Source organism: Crocodylus siamensis, chromosome 13 (assembly GCF_052110815.1).
Source record: "Crocodylus siamensis isolate JL-2025a chromosome 13, ASM5211081v1, whole genome shotgun sequence".
NCBI classification, from domain to species: Eukaryota; Metazoa; Chordata; order Crocodylia; family Crocodylidae; genus Crocodylus; species Crocodylus siamensis.
This window is the reverse complement of record NC_143407.1, coordinates 7,503,437-7,524,746: the sequence shown is the minus strand read 5'-3', so window position 1 is coordinate 7,524,746 and position 21,310 is coordinate 7,503,437. Positions and strand designations below refer to the sequence as shown.

Genomic DNA, 21,310 nt, shown 5'->3' with positions numbered 1-21,310 from the left:
CTGGCAAGGGACCTTTTCCCTAGGGGAGGGTCCAACATTGCCCACCCACAGGCAGGCCATCTGGCTTGCAGCGTCATGGCAGAACAGCTCTGGGACCCATTGCCCGGGGTCTCCATGCTCTTGGGCTCCTCTTGTACCTGTGCACAGCCTCCCCCAAGAATCCTCCTCTGTGTGCAGAGCTGGCTTCTCCCAGACACGTCCGCCTACGTCCATGGCGAACCCGGGGGGCGTCACCGGGGGAGCCAACCATACCCTCCTGCTCCCCACTAGTGTGTGCCAAGACCCAGAGAGTGGGCGGCGGGGACAACTGAGGGCGCAGTCCAGCGTGACACATCTCGAGCATGCGCGGCAAGTGCTCAGCCTTTCCACACTGGCCCATTTCTGGGCTTCGGAGCTCAGCAGTGTCGGGCCCAAGACCTTCCCATCCAGTCTGGGGTCAGAGCCTAGGAGCTCCCCAGCCGAGGTGTCACTTACCTTCACTCTGTAGGGGTTGCTCAGAGAGCCCTCCAAGGCCCCGCTGTGGCCGTGCAGGAGCTGCCGGGCATCCTGGATGGCTTTGGTGATGGCGTCCCCCTCTCCCAGAAACCCTGAGAATAAACCCCCAGGACAGCACAGGTCAGAGCCAACGCCATCTCCTTGCAAAGGTCCCACCGCCCCTGGGACAGGCCTCTGGAAAGGACCCGATCCCCAGGCATTGAAGCCACCATCTATTTAAGGAACATCTGAGGCCACCATGAGTTCCAACTTGTTTTATTTCCAATTAGCAGCAAGCAAGGAAGTGAGAGGGTGTAACACAGAATGTGTCCCTGCCCCCACCAACCCCTGGCCAGTCTTTTCCTCTCTCTCCCCCAGCAACGATCCCCTCCGGAGTTGGCTACTGAGGGACTTCACTGTCTCCTAATACTGCTGTGGACACGAAGCTTCCTCCTAAAGAATGGATCCTTTATTTTTGCTGTCTTAATCACAGAGAAGTAGGGCTGGAAGGGATGTCCGGAGGTCATCTAGTCCAACCCCCTGCCTGGGGCAGGATCATCCCTGTCCCCAGAGCCTTCCACGGTACAGACACAGCAAGTCCCTGAGCCATGGGTCTGGTACCTAAGGTCTAGGCAAAAAATCCTTGCTTTCTCCCCGCCTGCCAGGGATACAATCCCCAGTATCATTGTAGAGTGCACCTCGGCGCTCTTACCCAGGGGCAGGTTGGAAGGGCTGGACTGCAGGTCCCGCGTGGCCCCATGATTCGGCGTGAGGGACTGGCAGCTGCCCATCTTCAGGCTGGGAGAGCTGGAAGCACTGGGGAGCTCAGGGCCTTTGGGCTTGGCCGTTAGGTTCAGGGGCTGTGAAGACTCCTGGTTGTGGGGAGACAGAAGGCAGAAGTGGTGTGTGTCCCAGCAGGACCCCCGAGCCCTGCGAGGACAGCAGATCTGGGGCAATACCTGCATCTGGAGGTGGCTGGAGCCGGTGGGTCTTTTGAGTGACGGTGGAGGAGGGCTGTGTAGGAGCTGCACTGGGTACTCCACTGCAGAAAGAGAAGCTGGGGGTGAAGACACAACAGCAGCCGTGAGCCAGCTGGCCTTGCCCGTGCCTGGAATTGGCCCCCGACCTCCGCTGCTAGCACAGGCCCCTGTGTTTGGGACTCCCAGCAGATGGGCAAAGCTGTTGCTCATGCCAGCGGGGATAACAGCTGCTTGAAACCTAAACGTTCCCCAGACCCGCTAGCACGGCACTGATGATTAAGGAGTGCTGCTATTGTTGCTATCATGGCAGTGCCTTCGGGCCCCAGTGGTGCTCAGGGCTTTAGGGTGCAAGGCACTACTACCCCAAAGAACCTGAGCAGACAAAGGAGGGGCTGCTCTCTCCTTTCTACAGATGTGGAGCTAGGGTACAGGCTCCTGAGCCAAGCTGCCTCTATAGAGGAGAAACTGCTACAGCGAGCAGAGGGTCTTCAAAGAGTTAATCAAGAGACGGGAGAGGCAGGGGCCCAGCGAGGTCCAGCAGAGATGCCATCAGCCAGCCAGAGGGAGGGATCCGGGTCCCCAGTGTGAGTCCCAGTGGCAAAGGGGAGGAGGGCCAGGACCCCAAGTGTGGGGGCAAGGACACATCAACGCCTGATAGAAACCACCCAACACCCAGAAGCCTCCTGGCTCTCCCCTGCCCAGCCCCAACTTAGCTTCTTAGACAACTCTCCCCAGGTCTTGCTGGGCTTCCAAAAGCCAAGGTCACAATCCCAGCAATGGCACACAAGGGTCAATGCCTTGATCTAGGCTGTTTCTGAGGACAGTCACTTTTCCCCAGTGCCGCCTTTCTCGTCTGTCCCTTCCCCACCCTGTTCCCTGCAATCCTGCCACCCTCCGCCATCTTACCTGGTTTGCAAGGGATGGGCTGGATGGGAAGTGCTAGCTGGGAGTCTGGAGCCACTGGGAGTGACTGATGGCTGGGAGGAAAGGCTGGGATCATGACATAGGGCATGTTGACCTGCTGGAGAAGAGAGAGGTCCATGACAGAGCAGGTGGGAGCCCTGCCCAGGATTCTGGGATGGAGAATCAAGGGGGCTCTAAGCAGGGACTAAGAGCGTGCCGGGGCTGGCCAAGAGGAAGCTGCCTCTTACCTGGATCTGCTGCTGCAGCAGGTTAATCTTGTGCTGCTGCTGAATGAGCTGTTGTTGCTGCTTGGCAATCTGTCAGAGCGGGAGACAATGGAGCCAAGTGACATTAATAGCAAGGTGGGAACGGTCCCGCTCAGCGAGCCTCCTCAAGAGCCCCCCCCCACCGGCAGGACAGCTCCACGGGGCAGCCCCCCAGCACTGGCAAAACAAAAGCACAGACAGTTGGTCTGGGGGGCCCCCGAGGACCAAAGGACTCTCTTGAGGGCAGGGTGATGGCAGCAAGCTGCCAGTCAGGCCGTATGCCAGCCTCTCTGGGCCTGGCTGAGATGCGACTCTGCTGCAATTACCAGCCAAAGGTCTGAGGGCTTGGTCCACACACAGGGTTGGGCCGATTTAGCAAAAAGGCAATTAGCTTATACCCATGCCAGAAGCTTACAGTGAACGGCCTGAAGCTTAACCAAGAGGAAATAAAAAAGCATCTACACACAGGTGTTGAACTGGTTTAACTAAGCCAGGAGGTGTCTGCATGCGTCATTCATCACCTCCGTCCTGAACCCAAGCTGTGGTGCCTCTAGTTCAGGTGCAGAGGAACTAGATTCAGTTCTTAGCGACAGCCAAGGTGATGGTCACCATCCTTTCAAGGTGATGCCATGAAAGAGCAATGCTATCCCTTGCCAGCCTTCCACCATGACTGATAGACAGGTGGGGAGAGAGATGACCTTGTAATCCCCCAAAGCCCTGCAACCCCTAAGCTCAGCTCAGCATGGAGAACAGACTTAGAAACACCAAGATACACAGAGAGAGAGTGACTTCTCCACGGTCACACAAGGAACCAAGCCCAGATCTCCTACGTAACCTCCCAAGTTAACTGTAATGCCAACCTTTACCTCTGTTGACAGCCTACTAGAGTCTGAGAGATGTAAGTCTATTTAAAAATGATTAAAGGTGAGGAAAAGCCTGTCCTGCGTCTCTGCTTAATTCAATTAAAGTATCTACTTTAATACAGGCTGGCACTGCCATCTCCTTGGGAGCTCAGCACAGACAGAAACGTGATTCGTCTCCCACTCGTTACTTGGAGATGTTATCTGGGGATACGGAGGTCAGCGGCAGCCAAGATAACCTCAGACTTCTTGGTACTCCAGTTCTTCGATGAGCCTGGACATCTTCTGGGGTTGGCATGGAGGACACGAGAAAGGGCAGCGCTCGGGGGGGGAGGTCACTCTTGAGCTGTCTGCTCAAGAAGAGGTGAAAGCCTGGTCCCATTAGAGCCCAAACCAAAAGGCCTATTGACTTCAGCAAGGTCCAGCTCTTCCCCCAGCCCTTGCTGTGTTTCTGCCCCTACCTCAGTAGCCAGGTGACAAAGGCCATCTTGCCCCATGGCAGTTTAGCTGCTCCGTGCCACTGTGAAGTGAGGCTTGGGCAGATCCCAAACTGTGGGAAACCCAACAAAGGTTGGCTGGACTACCTGCCCTGGTCCTCGTGGTCTAGGGGCCAGTGGCATAGGGAAGAAGGAAGCCCCAGGGCCAAGCCCCCGCTGCCTACCTGTTCCTGCTGCTGCCGGGCCAGCTCCATCTGCTGCTGCTGCTTCTCAAAGAGCATGGCTGCCATGTTCTTCTGCTCTGAGTGGGCTGTCAGGAGCTGGTCCCTCAGCGTGGAGAGCTGGTTGATCATGACAAGTAACTGCAGCTCCTTCTCCGCTAGGCTCTCCTGGGTACCTGGGCCAAGCAAGCAGCAGAGTCAGCCACTGGGGTTGGGTGCCTGATGCCTGTTTTTTCTCCACAGATGATACCCTCAGGACTCCAGTGAGAAGCTAAGCAGGGATGTGGATGCAAAAAGCTTATGTAGGGAAATAGCACGGGTTGCCTTGGATTTCATCTCTGTAGCAATCACTCTACAGAGGTGCATATCTGAGCTCTGGCCATTTGACCAGGCCTTAGACTTGGTTATATTTTCCCGCTGCAAAAAAGATTCACAGAACATTTTTGCCAAAAACATCAAATTTTGACCATCCCCCCCCACAAAAAGAGAGGGCTACACATTCACAAAATCCCTCCCCTACCCCGACCATTTCCCACCAGTGTTGACATCCATAAGCACCAGAGAAAGGATAAAAACCGTGTGATGGGGAAGTCATGATACAGGAAGGGAATGGTGTTCCTCTAGAGACAATGTAAGAGCACAACTTGCCTTTCACCTCTTTGGATTCCATGTTATTTCTTCCCAAAAGCCTTTCCTTCCAGTCACTGGAGAGTAACTTCTCAATGGTTGGCATAACTATATCCAATGAAGTGTCCAAAAGCAGAGTGGGGTGTGAGAGAGAGGGATTGGAAAGGAAAAACAAAAAGAGAAACATGATTTGTCATCATTATTCTTTGTGGCCACGATTGTCTATGGAGCTACACTGATTAATGCAAGCTGAGGATCTGGCCCCCGTGGTTTCTTGCACACTGGAGGCCAGAGACAAGAGACCAAATAAGGGAATAGGGAATGTCCAAAATCCTTCTCACCCTCCTTCAAGTTTCTATTGAAGTCCAACTTTTCCTGGATGCCCACGGCAGGCTCGAACGTGGAGCTCTTGGTGTCTACTGCGTCGCTCCCGGGGGACGGGGATTCCTGGAACGGACAGAGAGTTACTCTCGAGTGACCGCCCATTGCCAAGCGCACCCGGGAGGGCAGAAAGAAGCTCCAAGGACCTCCGCAGGATGCTCCTGAGATGGAGCAGCAGGGAGGCAAGCAGACACAGATGCAGCAGCACACTGAGCTCAGCAGACACAGAAGCTTCTGATATGAACCTCGCAGGAGATTTCCATGCACTCCAAAAGGCAGCCCAACCCAGAAGTGGGGAAGTCAAGGGGACCGGTAAGCAACCTGCCTTTGGTCTCTACACAGAAGCCAGGGGAGACTGTGGGAGTCACGAGGCAGATTCAGTGAGCAGAACAGGTAGGGACAGAGCCTAGGAAGGCTGAATGGTGTTGACGATGGGTAAACCCAGGGGAGTTAGGGGCTGCTTTGGACATCCCAGCCTAACTCTGAGCCCTGGGCTGTGACTGCTGACAAGCACTTCTCAACTCAAGACTCCTTATTCCTGATCTCACACCAGCCCCAGGAGCCTCTGGAGAATTCAAAGCAACTCCAATTTTTGTGTTGCAAACATTTCTTTGCAAAAGATTTCTCTTGGCAAAAACAATCGCCTGGGGGATCTGGGTGGCAGGGGGTGGGGAAGGGGAGCGGGGACCCAGGGGGCTGCAAAGTTATCTAGGCACAGTGGAAAACCCAGGAGCAATTACAAAAGGAAAATGAGAGTGTGGCCACAGGTCTCCCGAAGAAGCTGGAGCCGTTCTAAGGCAGCACATCTGCCTGCTGCTACCACGGGGCCACCTGCCCTGCAGGCCACAGCTCAAATCCCAGGCATGACACTGGGCAGAAAGTCTGGGGGAGCCTCAGACAACAGTGCTGGCTCCTCGGGAGGAGAGTGAAATGGAGGCGATAGGAAGAGGACCAGCAATTTTCTTCTGTGGAGCTCCATTGCCTGCCCTTGCATAGGAGGGCACCCTGGCTTCTGTCTTCAGCTGCTGGCAAAGCAGAGGGGAAAATGGCCCAGTGGTTAGTGCACTAGCCAGGGACCTGAAGACTTGGTGGACCTAAGGTGCTTGGTGACCGTGGGAGTCCACCAAACAGCCAGACAAGGGGGCAGCAGGTGCTACTACATTCAAGCCTGTGCCCCCTGGTCCGCCCTGGCTTCTGCCCTGTGAGCAGTGAGGATGGAAAGGACCGGAGGATTTGGCCCCACCTGTGGCAGGGCCTGGGGGTCAGTGGTGTCGCTCAGTGACGGCGGCGCTCCGTGCAAGCTGCTGGCATGGGACCCGGGGCCGGCAGCTGCTCCCTTTGGGGACTCGTAGCAGCTCTCCTTCTCCTCTGTCTTGATGGTGCAGTTCACCATGTTGCCGGCTCCATCGAGGTCCGGATGGGGAGAGATGGGGTTCCTCATGGACATCCTGTGGGAGGAGAGATGCTGAGCATGGTGATGGGGCCAACTCTGTCTTCTGGAGGCAGAACTGCAGGGAACGTGCTTGAAGCGGGAACAGTCCAGGTCCCCTTCCCCTCGGACTGCGCCTCCAGGGCACTGAGGCCTATTTAAATGCACAGTATGGGCACTCCCCAGTGACCTAGGCTGGGCTGGCAGCAAAGCAATGGGACACCAACTATCCCATCCTGCCCTAACAAGGGTTTACTTCCTGACCCCCCAGTGCTGCTTCAACACCTTCCATGCTAGTCCCTTTCTGCCTGCCCAATTTGGGAGGCCCGGACCTGATGGCCCCGGAGACACCTTCCAGGCCTACGCTCCCTCTGGGACCAGCAGGGGAGGTTCTGGGCCAGCTCTGTATAACCAATTTGCTTTCAGATCAGAAGGAACAAAGGTCTCGAATTATCCTGCTGTTCATGGAAACCCCGCTGTCTGTGGCTTCTTTTGCTTTTTCTACTGCAGGTACTGGCCCTGTTGACGAGAGGCGCACAGGAGAATAAACCCCAAACCTCCTCATTACAATCAATGAAGAGAATGCAGCAATGCCAGTCTAACACAAATCAAGGCAGAGTTGAAAAGAAAGGGAAAAGAAAGCGGGTGTCGGACGAGGATCTTGGACTTTGTATTTGCCTACCAGCTTTCTCAAAGGGTTCCCACGTGCCTTTGTGACCATGCATAGGTAAACCTTTACCTCCCCCCCACATTACATGAGAAAAGAATCATCAAACCCATTCTATGTTATCCTCCCCATTCTGCAGATCAGAAAACTGAGGCCCACAGGGGTCAAGACTATTCAAAGCCGAGCACCCACAGCCCCCACTCAAAGTAGCAGGAGCTGCAGACATTGAGCACAGCTGGGAGCGAGGCCCAATGCAAAGGCTGTGGCAGGAGCTCATCCTGACTCTGGAACTAGACCCGAGGGATGCCTGCCCCCGGACTTGAGACCCGGCTGCTTCAACGCAGAAGGGACCTCCTGCACCCAGAGAGCAAGTCCTGGAAGAGTCCACCGAGGGCTAGCCAGAAAGAGATGCCAAGCACACTGCCAGCAGTGCCAGGCTAATCCTCTGCCGGTGCTGAGGATTGGGGCCAGGCTCATCGGGGAGAAACACCGTCAGCCTCATCTGCAAACCCCTGAGTAGTGAATGGCCAACACGGCACGACACCGATGCATTTGGCCTTGTGAACCAGGGATCTGAGTCCGTTTTAGTGCAGCACCTCAGTCTCAAGTTGCCTCTCGAAGGCAGAGGCGGGTACATGGAGGAAGGGGTTATCTGCAGCTGCTCCAGCAAGGATTTGCCCTGTGAAAGCCACCAACCCTCATGCTCCACTGCCCGGCCTGGTCACCAGCAGGGAGACAGTGGGCAGGAAAAAATTTGCCTGCCCAAACCCTTCCCTCCAGAGAATAATAGAAATTGAGGGGCAGGAAGGAGAGGGATTTATGCTTACACCGAATCCTCCAGTATTGGCTGCGGCTGGAGATGGGATCCCAAGCCAGGAGACCTGGGGACCTGCTGCAGCGCAGCGACGCTAGGCTGGCACGGCCTGGCAGGTAGAGCAATAGATACCAGATAATATGGACTGCCGCATCCGACCAGAGTAAACGGACCGCTGTTGGACCCTCTTAAACGAGGCTCCTTTGAGATGGTCCGTCCCCCGAGAAGCCCCCCCGGCAGCTGGGCGACAGTGCCGGGCGCTGCAGCCTGCGCCACCCCGGAGCAGGCAGGGAGCGGGGCCGGAGCGATGGCGGCTTCCAGCTTGTGCGAGCTCTGGAAAAGCGCAGGGCAGCAATTACATAACAAACAAAGCCCGGCTCAAGCTGTGAATTAATCAAACCGCTGAAAATAAAACCTTCCTCTCAGGAACTTCAAACAAAAGAAACGAAAACAACAAGGCCGGCTGGGTAATGAAAAGCCAGGGCTCTGAATAGGGGACAAAAGGAAGTGGAACAATAGGGTGTTGGACAAAAGCAATAAAGTAAAGGGAAGTGTGACAGCTCAACAATGGAGTACTGTGCGCGCCAGAGTTTCTGATCTTAGCAGGGCTTTTTATCTCAGCTCCCTGCCCTCCTCTGAACAAATCATTGCGCTTTCCAGGCGATTGGGTTTCCTTTTGGCTGGTACAGTAACTCCCGGTAGAAGCCTCCATGTCCCCACCACGGCCCTCCTCCACTCCTTCCCCACCGCTACACCGGAGACCCAACAGCCTCATCTTCTGGAGACGGGACGCTGTCTGGGAGCTAGTCAAGACGGTCCCAGGTCAGGGGTCTGTCCACAGCCCCACACCGTCTCATAAAATACAATAGCATTCATTGCACCTCAGCCGTGGAGAAAATGACTGTGCCAGAAATGGAGGAGAGTAAGAACCTCGGGGGAGATGAATCGAGACCTGTGTTGAGGGTTGGCCAGGCCTCATCCGGCCCATTGGCTTTGCGTCATGCAGCCCCACGGTCACACCACAGCGCCTCCTCGCCCCCGGCCTTTCAGACCTCGTTGGGCTCCATGCACTTGGGAAACCTCAAAGCTTCCCTTTTCTGTCCCAGGCTGCGGAGAATATTATTCCTGTACAGGGAAACTGAGGCAGGGCAGTGTGGCTATTTCAGCATCTTGCCCCCATTTGACCCTCAGGCTGGGATCAAACCCAGGAGTCCAGCTCCCCTGCTGCTCTAACCACCAAACCCTATTCCCTGCCTCCAAAAGCTTTCCACAGGTCCCAGCAAGGGCAGGAGGACCCACTCCTCGGGGATTCCTTCTCCAACATTTCATGGCGTGAACCAGTCAGTGGACCTAGTGCCATCCTACATCTCCCAGCAAGGGAAAAATGAGCGTTTTGGCAGGACGTGAAGGGGCTGCTGTCCACCCGCGAGATGGCACGGAGTAGCACGGAGGGCACCGTCCCTAGCCTTTCCCCTAGAGAAAGAGCTGTGGGCTACAGGCTGGACTGGCCCCAAGGTAATGTGCCACGAGACCTGGGGTCACAGCTTGACCCCTGGAGAAGGCACAGCAGACACTCAGCAGCAAGCCCACCCCTAAGCCCATTCCCAAGCATGGTCCCTAGGTTTACCTGCAGCTACACCACCGCCCCCCCGATGGTGGCACAGGGGCTAAGAGCTTCGGGTTCCAACCTGTGCTCTGCCACTGACTTCCTACAGGACCTCAGGCAAGTCACATGAGGCCAGATGCTACAAGCTCTTTAGGCTCCTTGGAGCCCACTGGTGCCCCACCAGTGGTTAGCTGCCACTGGCAACCACCCACACACCTCTTTGGCTCAGCCTCAAGTTCTGGTGGTAGACCACAGCCCCCTCCTTCTTCACAGGGGGATTGTGAGCACCAACACAGGCTGCACAGTGGAGGCCAGTTGGACCCCGGACAGACAGCTATGGCTGGCCCTGTGTACCACTTCCAAGCACAGAGAAGATGAGCCGCTTTGGGTTTGCTACGTGACTACCATGCAAAACGCTCCTGCCCAAGAAGAGACACATTCCTCCCTAGGGACTATCAGTCCAGCATGCACCCGCTGGACCCAAAATCCTCTCACTCACTTGCACCCCCCAGAAGCTAAAATGCATACTCTGAAGAGCATAAATAACCTGCAAAGGTCAGAGGGGCAGAAACTGGGAGCTCCTGGGTGACCTGCCCGGGAGTCTCACAATGGACCAGAAATGGAAATGAACTGAGCAAGGAGGGAGGAGGGGGGCATCTCCCAGCTCTCATTCTCATCCTTATTACTTAGTGCATTCTTGCTGCCGGTCCGGCTCTCCCCCTCCGGCTGGCGCAGGGCTGTGTGAGAAGGCGAGCTTGTCGTGCGGACAATGGAGGAGCCGGGAACAATCGGCTTGTGGCGCGGTGAAAACGTATTGGTTTTAAAGAGCACACAAAAGGAAAGTTCCATTCCTCCGGCAGGTCAGATTTCCATTGTACTTAACCTCTCAGTGCCACTGGAAGTTTACTCTTAAAATGGGTTTGTTACTTTAATAGGGGCCTGTTTGAAAAGGCCTTCATTGTACTTTTATTATACGGTTTGCCGAACACATTTTTTAAAAAAAAAGAAGAAAGATAGAAAAATGGGGGGGGGAAACCCAGTTATCTTGTTACGGGGTTGGTTCTGGTAACAGGCCTGTTCTAATGGTCTCAGGTGCTCAGCTCAAGGGACTCCTCTGTTGAGCAGACAATGGGAACGGGAACAATTGGCTTTGGCACATGGAAAATGTCTTCATGTAACAGATCTTCTCCTTTAATGTTCCCTCTTTTGTGGAGGGACGGGCTCGGGCTGGGGGGAAGGACTGAATGCAACACAAATGAGTGGGACCAGGCTGGCAGGCTTACCTCTTCTCCTCAGCCCGCTGGTTCATAACCAATGCCGGATTTGAGGCTGGGCTGGGGAAGGCAGCTTCCCCTGGATGCATGGGCATTCAACCTCCTGGGGCTCCTCCCTGGTCTCTCAGTTGCAAATCTGGGTGGTATTTGGGGAGGTGGGCACCCCTCTGCAAGGAACATCTCGTGCTACAGCCTTTTCCAGTGTCAGCAGGCTACAGCAAGAGGAGAGCAGCAGCTAAACCCCTTGTTAGCACAAGGACAATCCTGCTTAAGGCCATGGCACCTGAGACACGTAGTTGGGGGTCGTGACTCACCGCTGCGTGGCTAAGCTGCGTGTTGCAGGGAACAGCCTGCAGCTGACCACTTACCCTGCAGGGCCAGCGTCTTGCCAAGGAGACCTGAGCCAGCCTGACCAGAAGGGTTATTTCATCCCCTTCAGGCCCCGGTACTGGCTGCAGCGCTGGGAGGGATCAGATCACTATGGTGTAACAGTTCCCTAGGGTATCTCCTCCCTCGAGGCTGGATGCTCATGGACTTCAACGGAAGGACGCCCATCTATACTTGCTAAATACCTGGCCCTGTAAGACCAAGAGCAGAAACCCTGGGAGGGCGACACGCTTTCTTCCACAGCCATTGTGCAGCTTTCCTTTCTTGGTTGTTATTTCTCCGTGCACATCCTGCCATTCTCCCCCTGCGCTGTGCCACCCTTCCAGGCAAAAATGCGATCCTATCTCCCCTGTTTACTCCATCGCAGGACTGCTCAAAGGGCCAGTAGAGTAGCAGCCACTTGACAAACCCCCACCCACGCCTGGCACCACCAGAGCTTCGTTCCGGTGGCCTTGAATTCAGGGAGTGGCACCTTTTCTGGGGTTAGGGCCTTTGCCAAAGTTGCCACGTGACCACACGTGGAGTTTTTCTCACTGTAGGTATTGGACAGCAAATGTGAACCTGCTTGGATTAAACCCTGATGGCTCATCCAAGCGGGACCCAAAGTGGAGCCAGGCCTCAGACACTCTTGTCCTTGCAGGGGAAAGAGGGAAAATGCTGGAGACTGGTCCAATGCATGATGTTCTGCTCTTCCAAGGGAAACTCCAAAGCATCATATAGGAAAAACGTCCTCCAGGTTCTTCCCCACGCCTGACCCCAGTCCTCTTTCCTGCCGTGGCAGGGGGTCAGACTTGATGATCTGCTCAGGTCCCTTCCGACCCTGGAAACTATGAAACCACACAGGTAGAGACCTTGTGAGGTCCCGTCCTTCCTTCAGCTGAAGCACTGGACCTTGCAGTAGGACAAGGGAGGCTGTGCCTCATCCATTAAGTTCCCTGCAAGTTGAGGGCATGGAGCTGAGACCTTCCCACCCCTCTCCAGTGACTTACTCTCTATGGAGGACTTCTGCTAGGGAAGAGGAGGAGCAGGGTCAGGTGTGGGGGTAACATCACAGAAACCTGACTCAATATTTCCATGCCTGTTGTACCTTTACCTCCGCAGATTTCAAAGTGCAACTGATCCCACAATCTGGGCTTGGGAGGCTCTCTGCAAAGGTGCTCTTTATGGTTATAACAGCCCACGTTTCTAATCACTGACTGCAGAGGAAAACTGCTGGAAATGAAGTGGACAGGCCTGTGAGAGTCCCTCTTTCATTGCTAGGAGGCTGCTCAGGCCAAGTCTTGTGCTTTGGGCTGCACAAGCAACAGACGACAGCCAAGCTTCCAAACTGCATGAAGTACTTGAGGATTAGGGAGAAAATGCAGGACCAGGAGCAACGGGAGATACCTGCTGAACAAGGCACCTTGAAGCAGTTATGCCCTTCTCCTCCCTTCAACAGACAAGTCTCAGGCTCTAGAGAGCGTAGGGACAGGCAAACAGGCAAAGCCCTCCAAATCCCACCTTTTTTTAAAGTGCTTTTTGTTTGCAGTGTTTCAGTAGCATCCACATCTCCCAGCTGAAGGGCACTGGGAAGCAGTTCAATGCTATCTCCACTGCATCCAAAATGTGTTCTTTTGTTTTGTTTTCTGTTTTATAGAGTTCAGGCCGATTAGTAGCAGTCTAGCACCATGTGTCATCTGTCTGCTCAATTTTTATAGCACTTTAAATTAAAGCACTACAAACCTTACATCTGCCCATGTCCTGCAACTAACACGATGCCCATCACATCCGGGCTAAGAGAACAGTCACCCCTCAAGGCACAGCAACACCTTCCAGTTGTCTTCAGTCCCACAACAATGCAAAAAAGTTTCTGCAGGTAACTCAGAGGCAGATGAACTAAATCATGAAGTTACCCGAAACCCAGCCTTGCTAGAAGGGTTTAGAAGCACTGGAGGGGAGAAGGCTGAAACAAAATATAACATGCAAACTGTCTCAAGCAGCCAGGGGACAAAGAAGAGAGTCCAAGGAGTGGCAAGCACAGTTATTTGTTGCTGTGGCAATAGGTTTTCAGGCAACTAGGAGTCAGGATGCCCACCCCTTCACCTCAGCCTGTCCCCAGCTGCCCCAGGGAAAGTCGTGTGGGGCTCAGTTTTTAAAAGATCTCAGGATACGGTTGTCAAGGGCTCGGCCACAGTTAGAGACAGACTTGCAAAACCTCTGCACTCCCCAGGCTGGGCTCTTCCATCCACTTGTTCAGAGGCGAGCCAAGCTGCTCGGAAAATCTGGCCCCGATTGTGGGTGCAAAACGCTATTGCAAAATCTGGCCTTTTAACTTCTCTGTGGCCCCATCCCAGGAGAGGGAGGGTGAAAGTTGCTTGTTGAAAAAAAAAAGGGGGTGGTTGGGACACTTTGTTAATGTCCGAAAACAAGTTGCAGGCTGGGGTGGAAGGGGCCCTTCACGTGAGATGCTCTGAAAAGACGTCCCAGCCCAAGGTAGCAGGGGGAGTGGAGCTGCCTGCAGGGGAATTTTCTTTAGAGCCTGTTACTAAGATGCTCTTGTCTAGTGGCCTGTGAAGCACAGTGAAGCTGAAGCCTCGTGACCTTAATGACCTCTGGATTGAGCCTAGAGCAGTGAGTGGGATCTGAGTCAGCCCCTAGACACACTCACCTCCCATTGCTCTGCATCTGCTCTCCTTCCACCTGCTCTGAAACACTGCAGTCAATGGACCGAACAGCTTACCTAGTCCTTATACCTTGCCTAGTCCCTGTGATGCTTTTCCCATGTGCTAACACTCTCAGAGAACATTTCCTGGTTACTTCCTAGCTGATCCACACTGTCAAACCTTTTCCAGAGCCATGCCAATCATTCCTGGAGGACTCCCTGGAGAAGGGGGAGAGACCAAAGGGGAAGGGGGCCTGTCATCACTTCCAGTCTAGCCTACGTTTGCATTCATAGCCCCATGCCATGAAATGTTGGAAAAAGAATAGAGGAATCCCCGAGGAGTGGGTCCTCCTGCCCTTGCTGGATCCTGCCAAAGGCTTTTGGAGGCAGGGAGTGGGGTTTGGTGGCTAGAACAGCGAGGGAGCTGGACTCCTGGGTTTGTTTCCCACCTCTGCCACCAGCCTGAGCGTCAAATGGGGGCAAGATGCTGAAATAGCTACACTGCCCTGCCTTAGTTTCCCTGTACAGGAATAATGTTCTCCACAGCATGGGCGGGCTGGCTGATGGGGCACTGGTGGGCATTCTGGCTCCTGCCACCCCGGAGCTTGGTGGGACAAATTCCAGATGGAAGATGTAGGTCCACGGCTTTCTCCTTGGGCCTGAACTGGGACCCCAAGTCTGGGCTGGGCTCTAACAGAGTATCAAGGGGCAGTGTGGCTCTAAAGGGGGACAATGCTGGGGTGCAAAGATGAGCGTGGCATAGCACTGCAAAGTCTCCTCTGCTGGGGGATGGTTCCCAAAGCAGCCTGTCTGGCCCTTTGAAAAGTGCCTCTCCCCTCACCTTCCTGCAAGGTCATTTTTAAACCACGTGCCCAGACAAGGACAAACAGAGACACCCCTCTGCATCTGGCTGCAGCAGAGCACCTACTGGAGGCCCCACCAACCCATGACTCAATACCACCTCCTGTGGCAGAAGATGGGGGCCATGCTCACAGGAAGCATCACAAACTTGTGTGTCCATCTCTTGCCCTCCAAAACACAATGCCCCACTGTACACAGGGCCCCACACAGCGGACACTTCTCGCCGTGGGGTGCCTTTAAAACGCCTCCCCGAGCCACATTCCAGGCCTGCGAGCTGCAACCTCAACGCCCCCCACGAGAGAGGGGAGAGGAAAAAATAGGACAAATGCAAGTTTTTTTCCTTCCAAACAGAGCCCAAGGAATCCCCGCTGGCCACCAGGGGAGACAATAGCACGTATCCTGCCAGACAAGCAGGCTGCTTTCCGGCTAGACGAGGCATGTCCTTTTGGGGCCGTTTCCAACCGTTTCCTCCCGGCATGCCTCAGCACACAAAAGAATAGGCAGCTTCCTCCTAACTTCCACCCCTCATGACCGCAGCGAGGCCAAGGAGGAGAGCGTTGAATCGCACCCCCCCGCGCTCCCGGGAGGTCAGCGCACTGCCAGCTCTCACAGGTATCGTGCAAGTCTCACGACGTTCGGCGTTGCTCTTGGACTCTCAGCGCCGGAGCCCCGCGCTTGCGTGACTCTCTCGGCTCGCAGCGGGTGGGAAAGCAAGTTCCTAGCACTCAGAGTGGAAGGGAAGAGCTTGACGCTTCACCCCCTGGCTACTGAGACGGCAATTTTTGCCTCTCTCATGATTTGGGAACTCTCCAGGGTTGGTGCCACAGCTGCTGAGAGCGGACGCGTCTCACTAGGGCAGCATTGGGCCCCATCACCATTGAATCTCTCATGCTGAGTGAAATGGTGACCTTTGTGGAGTAAAGCAAAGATGTCAAGGAAAACTGAGCCCACGCTTCTGCCTGTCTTGGGCCTGATAGACGATAAGACTGCAGTAAGGACCCCACCCCATAGGACATGACACAAATGACCCGTTCAGAAAGAAACGGGGAAAATTAACTGCTCTTAGCCGCCAAGCCCCAACAGACTCCAGGCTAAGAGTCACTGGCGACAGGGCAAATAGTTTGGGGGCATAGGGGGGATATTTTGACTGGCAAAGAAATGGGAATGACTGTAAATGGAGACACCTGTGAGGAGGATGCAGGGTGGCCCCATCCAGAAAAACTTTCAACTGAGGATCAGCAGTGCTGAAGTGTCATCAGCCAGCATTGCAGGATTTGGGCCCAAAGTAGCAAAACCCACATTAAATCATCTCCCCCGCAGCTGAGCCCAAGCTTGGGGCTGGAGCACCATTTCTTCACAAGGCCGCACCGTGATTTCATACCATTTATGCAACGGTTGCGCTGCTTAGCTACTCGGGACAGGACAGTGGGCCAAAAAAGCACAGCACTGCCCAATAAACAAAAAATAGACAGACTCACAAAACTACCCCGAAAACAGTCATCTTGTTTTCCACCAGGTTTCAATTCACAGCACGAACAATAAGGCTCACGGACGTCTGCCAACTGGCTACAGCCATAAATTAGGATCCAGGGGAGTTTACAAGCTTGGCTTTGGCCTTTGGAGGACTCTCGCGCTCTGCTGTGAATACATTTGATTAAAGTTGCTCAAGACAAAGTCTACTGCAGTGAAGAGCCTCTCACTTCTGCAAGGGCAGATATAGGTCCCCCTGTTCTTGAAGGGGACACATCAGATGCTGAACTGATTCTGTAGCAAAACTGGCTATACAGGGAAACAAGTTGCCAGCTTAGCCATATACATGGCACCAGAACCAGCAGTTCTAGAAACCCAGGCCTGCCCTCTCTGAAGGGAGCATCTCCATCAGCTGCTGGTGGAAGCAGCAGGACTTTTACCAGCTACACAGGCTGTGCTCTCTCTTGCTCCCCAACACAAGCACATGCCACAACCTTGTTATCCACATAAACCAGGATGCTACATATAGCAGGAGAAGCCTCTTATACATACCACCTGGACTTAAACTCTTCATTGCCATCAACCAGCCAGTCTTAACACACACTGTGACTTCTAGCATCTGGCGCACACGGCCCAGGGAGGAGCAAACGGCCTCATGTGCCACCATAAAAGCAGATAAAGGGGTATGGAAAAGCTGCTAGCTGAGCACCGGGGGTGGCGGGTTTTCAAGTAGAGATTTGATGGCGGTTAAATGCCGCTGGCATGGTTTAACCATGGTAACAATCCAGCCGGTACAGACCCAGGCTGACACCTCTGCTGTCTTGGCTTGCTAAGTCCTTGTTTCGGCTACATAGTGCCCAGGGCAAATGGGAAATGGGCAGCCCCCTGCAAAACAGCAAGTCAGCTAATACACGCTTCCTGCTTCAACATCAGCTGCTGGTTGTCTTGCTGCCTGACCCAGGCTGACTTGACAGCTCAGAGTCTCCAGAGAGCTCCCCGCCTGCACCTGCCTGAGCAAACTTGCCGCCACTGCAGAAAACTCTGCGCCCGGGAGAGTCCAAACCACCTGAGAAACCACAGGCCTCGTCTTGTAAGATGCTGCAGCACTCGGCTCCCCTCTCCCCCCCATGGTTACAAAAGATACTTCACTTCAAGTGCACAAGTATCCTAAAGAACGTCAGTGCCTCGAAATAGCCAGCATCAGCAATAACAGACAGGGAAGCACGCAGAGGCAGCAGCCAGCCATGTGAACAATACACTTCACAGCATCCAGGGCATGGGAAGGATGAAGGGTTTTGGCTGGGAGCCTCTGGGAAAGGCCTTGGGCTATCCTGTTATCCAGGAGCTCGACTTATCTCCCCGTGAAGGGCAAAACCTGCAGTGACACTGCCAGAATCTGGACCCATGGCTCCAGAGAGTCTCCTATTTCAGGCCTGAGCCATCCATCCTCTCTGGCCTCACACCCTGAACCCAGCAGACGCCCCCACCTGTCACCGTGATGCACAATCAGCCCAAGAGCAATAGGTGCGAGCTGCCCGCCACCCACTCCGTGCCCCTGCTAAGACTTTCCTGCGGGGTCAGAGTGGAACAGCAACACCCCAGGGCAGTGGAACGAGCGTCACGGAAACTCAAGGGAAACCTGCAGAGGAGGGTGCAGTCAACTACAGAAAGAGCCACCCCCAAAGCCACGGTTGCTTGCTGCCCCTCGGGTCCTTGCTGGTTACGATTATGGGCTGCTAAGTTATGAGACAGCCAATCTGTCCATCGCCCTGACACAGCCCCTAATCACGAATGTATCTATCCGCATTACACCCCAGCAAGGTGATTAAGACACCAACTCAGGACTTGAAAAACTTCCAGTCCGAGGCCCCAGCTCGCCTGACTTCCTGTGCGACTTTAGTCACGTCACACGGTGCTTTCATGACTCATGTCCCCATCCGGACTACAGCACCCCCATCGTTCATGGGAGCATTGCAAGGAGAAGCCCAGGCGCTGCGGTGATGGGCACCAGAAGAGGCTCTAGGATTGGCAATAGCCCCCAGTTCCAATGAAGTGCACAGAGATTAAATGACCCGCCTGAGGACACACAAAGTCCTTTGTTTCACCCCGAAGGACAGCTCGGAAGTCACTTCACCTTGCCCTGCTGGTGCAGACCCTCCATTTCATTTGGCAACGGATACTGTTTTATTTTCTCTCCCGAAGTTTATGAGATTGGCAAGGTCCCTACTCTGAATTATTCAGTCATTTCAGTGCTGGCACCGGGCAGGGAGGCATGTGTTGTGTTAGAAATGCTGCATACCGCCCAGGAGAATTGCTTATACAGCAACCAGCAGCCTCCGAAGGCGGCAGGTTGGGGTGGCACACCGGGGCAGGCCACGTCCTGTGACGCACGCATTCACCTGAACTTCACTGCTGGTTTAGGGGCAACGAGCAGAGCACACGTCCAGGCCCTGCTAGACTGAATTCATGCACGTGGTCAGCTGTGCAGGGGGGAAGAGCCCACACCTTCACTCCCTGCCTGGCGCCCCCCCGGAGTCGAATGCTGGGTCTGGCCCTACAAGGGGAAGGCAGGCAGCGTGCATGAGCTCCGTGCCATTTCACCCCACTGGCATCTGAGCCAGCACACCAGCACGTTTCAGCTGGGCCGCCCGGCCGTCCAACCGAGATAGCTTACTAAGCCCAGCCTTCCACTGTCCTCACGCTTTCCGTTTTTACTGTCTGTTCCCGTTCCACGTGTGCTCGGAAACACCCACATCCCCTCGCTACATTTCTCCGGAGTCAGCACAAGACGCTGGGACTAAATCTGTGTCCTTCACGTGCATAAAGAAATGCTCAAAGTTGATGTCCCACACCAGGAGGCGACGGGCCCAGGCTACCCGGAGGAGATCTCCGTGCACGTTGTGCGCGTCAGAATCCATTTTAGACTCCAGCATTGCGGCCGCTTCGCATCGCACGCAGCTCGTCGGACGCCTGTGGCCCGAGGCAGCGAACCGCCATCAAGATCCTTACCAAAACCAACGTCACTCTTCTCGGCCTCAACCCAGGCAGAATCTTAAACACAGCGCGTGCGCCTTCATTACAGGCTACGCACTGCCAAGGGATGTTTTACACACGGGAGCTGTGCTGACAGCCAGCTCAGATCCACTACCAGCTATAGCTTCCTGGGTTTCTAGTATTTTCCCGTTAAGCACCAGCTGCTGGTCCATGCTATTGTCAAGAATCAAAACTGAGAGTTGTAGGGATTTTTTGAGAGTTTCTAGCTTTGCTGGTTTTTTGAGAGCTTAAAAATGTGAGGCGTGAGACACAGAGAGGAGGGAGAATGGTCAATGGAGAGGGCAGAGAAAAATAAAGCGGCATTTATTTTAAAAAAAAAGAAGTCTCATGATTTTTTTGACATTAGTGCCCATGTGGGTCATCGCCTGAAGCCCTAGTGACAACGAAGTTATCCTGAGAGCAAAATGCCTTTGCTGCAGGAGACCCTCCTATTCACAAGGGACATGAGATAAACACAAGCCAAGCTGATCTTGGTTCTGCATTTGCCCAGCGGTTTTTAAAAGTGGTGCAGAGAATCAAATCCAGTTCCAAAGCTGGACACATCCCTTTGACAGCATCAACTGGCACAGCTCCAGACGGCCGTCAAGGATGTGACCCAACCTCTTTTTCCTTTGGCAGGACAGTGCGATACAGTAGCACTGAGAGGCGAAGGACTGAGGCAGACCATCAGGAGAAGCTTCCTGACAGCGGGATTGATTAGACAGTGGAATGAGCTCAGCAGGAAGTGGGTGAAGCTCAATCACTCGAGCTATTTAAAACCGGACAAAGCCCTAAGGAGTGAAGACAGCCCGGCACAGTCTCCCCACAAGGCTAGAAGCCTCGGGGGATCCTCTCCACCTCCTCGCCTTGTGCTCAGACTAAGTAGCTTCTCCCCTTCCGAACCGTAGAAAATGAGGGTTGAAGGCACCTCAGGAGGTCACACCTAGTGCAACCCCCTGCTCCAAGCAGGACCAGCCCCAACTACATCATCCCAGCCCAGTCTTTATTGAGCCAGGTCTTAAAAATCTCCAAGGATGGAGACTCCACCACCTCTCTGGGGAGCCTCTTCCAGCGCGTTACTACCCTCCTAGTGAGAAACATTTCACAAAAATATCTAACCTAAACTTCCCTTGAGCCCATTGCTCCTCACAAGTCAAGTTCCCCAGTCCCCAAACCATTTTCATTGCCCTCCGCTGGACTCTCTCCAACTGGTTCCCATCCTTTCTGCAGCGGGGGGCCCAAAACTGGACACAGGACTCTAGATGTGGCCTCCCCAGTGCCAAAAAGAAGGGAAGAATTACTGTACTTGGTCTGCCAGCAACGCTCCTACTAATGCAGCCCAGGATGCCCTTAGCCCACTTGGCAACAAGGGCACACTGTTGGTTGGCACAGTGGCCAACACTGTTGGACTATATTCAGCTGATTGTTCACTGTAACCCCCAGGTCCTTTTCTGCGGAGCTGCTACTTACCCAGTCAGCCCCCCAGCCTGCTCACGAGCATCTTAAGGCAGCACAAGACTTAAAGAGAAGTCAACTGATCCTTTTAATGATGCAGCAAGCCTCTCCCTGAAGAGCCTAGACCTTCTTTAAAGTAGCATGTGAGGAGGTCACCCTTCCGGTGAGACCACACACAGTAGTTTACAGAGGGCGAGCATGCAAGTAAGGATGCTTTAATATGCAGCTAACTGCCTATTACAGAATCCAACACATCGACGGGCAACTACAAGCCAGAGCTTTCAAATCTCCTGATTATTTGTATTATCAGAGCATCTCAGAGCTCAGCATCCTGAACAATAGGGGCCGGGCAAACACAATCCCTGTCCCACAGAGATGACAGATGGATGCAGACTGACAGACACGAGGAAGAGGCAAGCCAGTACTGGTTGCTTGATGGGCCGAAACCCCAGAACACCGGCAGCTACAGTCAGCGTCAGAGCAAAAGGGAGTTTTATGGCAGGATCTGCAGGAGAACAATGAGA

At 54.2% G+C, this 21,310-nt stretch overlaps 1 protein-coding gene across 7 annotated transcripts in view; it reads right to left on the bottom strand.

Annotated features, from left to right (window-relative positions):
• Positions 1-21,310, bottom strand: part of SOX13 (SRY-box transcription factor 13) — a 70,545-nt gene that overhangs the window by 9,284 nt on the left and 39,951 nt on the right. For 3 of the 7 annotated variants that reach the window (XM_090024950.1, XM_090024949.1, XM_090024956.1), the window contains exons 2-10: positions 6,393-6,597; positions 5,110-5,215; positions 4,790-4,876; positions 4,145-4,317; positions 2,606-2,674; positions 2,361-2,475; positions 1,434-1,531; positions 1,187-1,346; positions 475-587 (exon numbers count right to left, since the gene is read on the bottom strand). In XM_090024950.1, the coding sequence (XP_089881076.1) occupies positions 475-587; positions 1,187-1,346; positions 1,434-1,531; positions 2,361-2,475; positions 2,606-2,674; positions 4,145-4,317; positions 4,790-4,876; positions 5,110-5,215; positions 6,393-6,596 (1,125 nt within the window). In that variant the 5' untranslated portion in view covers position 6,597. Of the gene's footprint in view, positions 1-474; positions 588-1,186; positions 1,347-1,433; positions 1,532-2,360; positions 2,476-2,605; positions 2,675-4,144; positions 4,318-4,789; positions 4,877-5,109; positions 5,216-6,392; positions 6,598-8,072; positions 8,678-21,310 lie in introns of those variants that run through there. The other 4 variants (XM_090024951.1, XM_090024953.1, XM_090024952.1 and 1 more) reach the window with 4 other exon arrangements.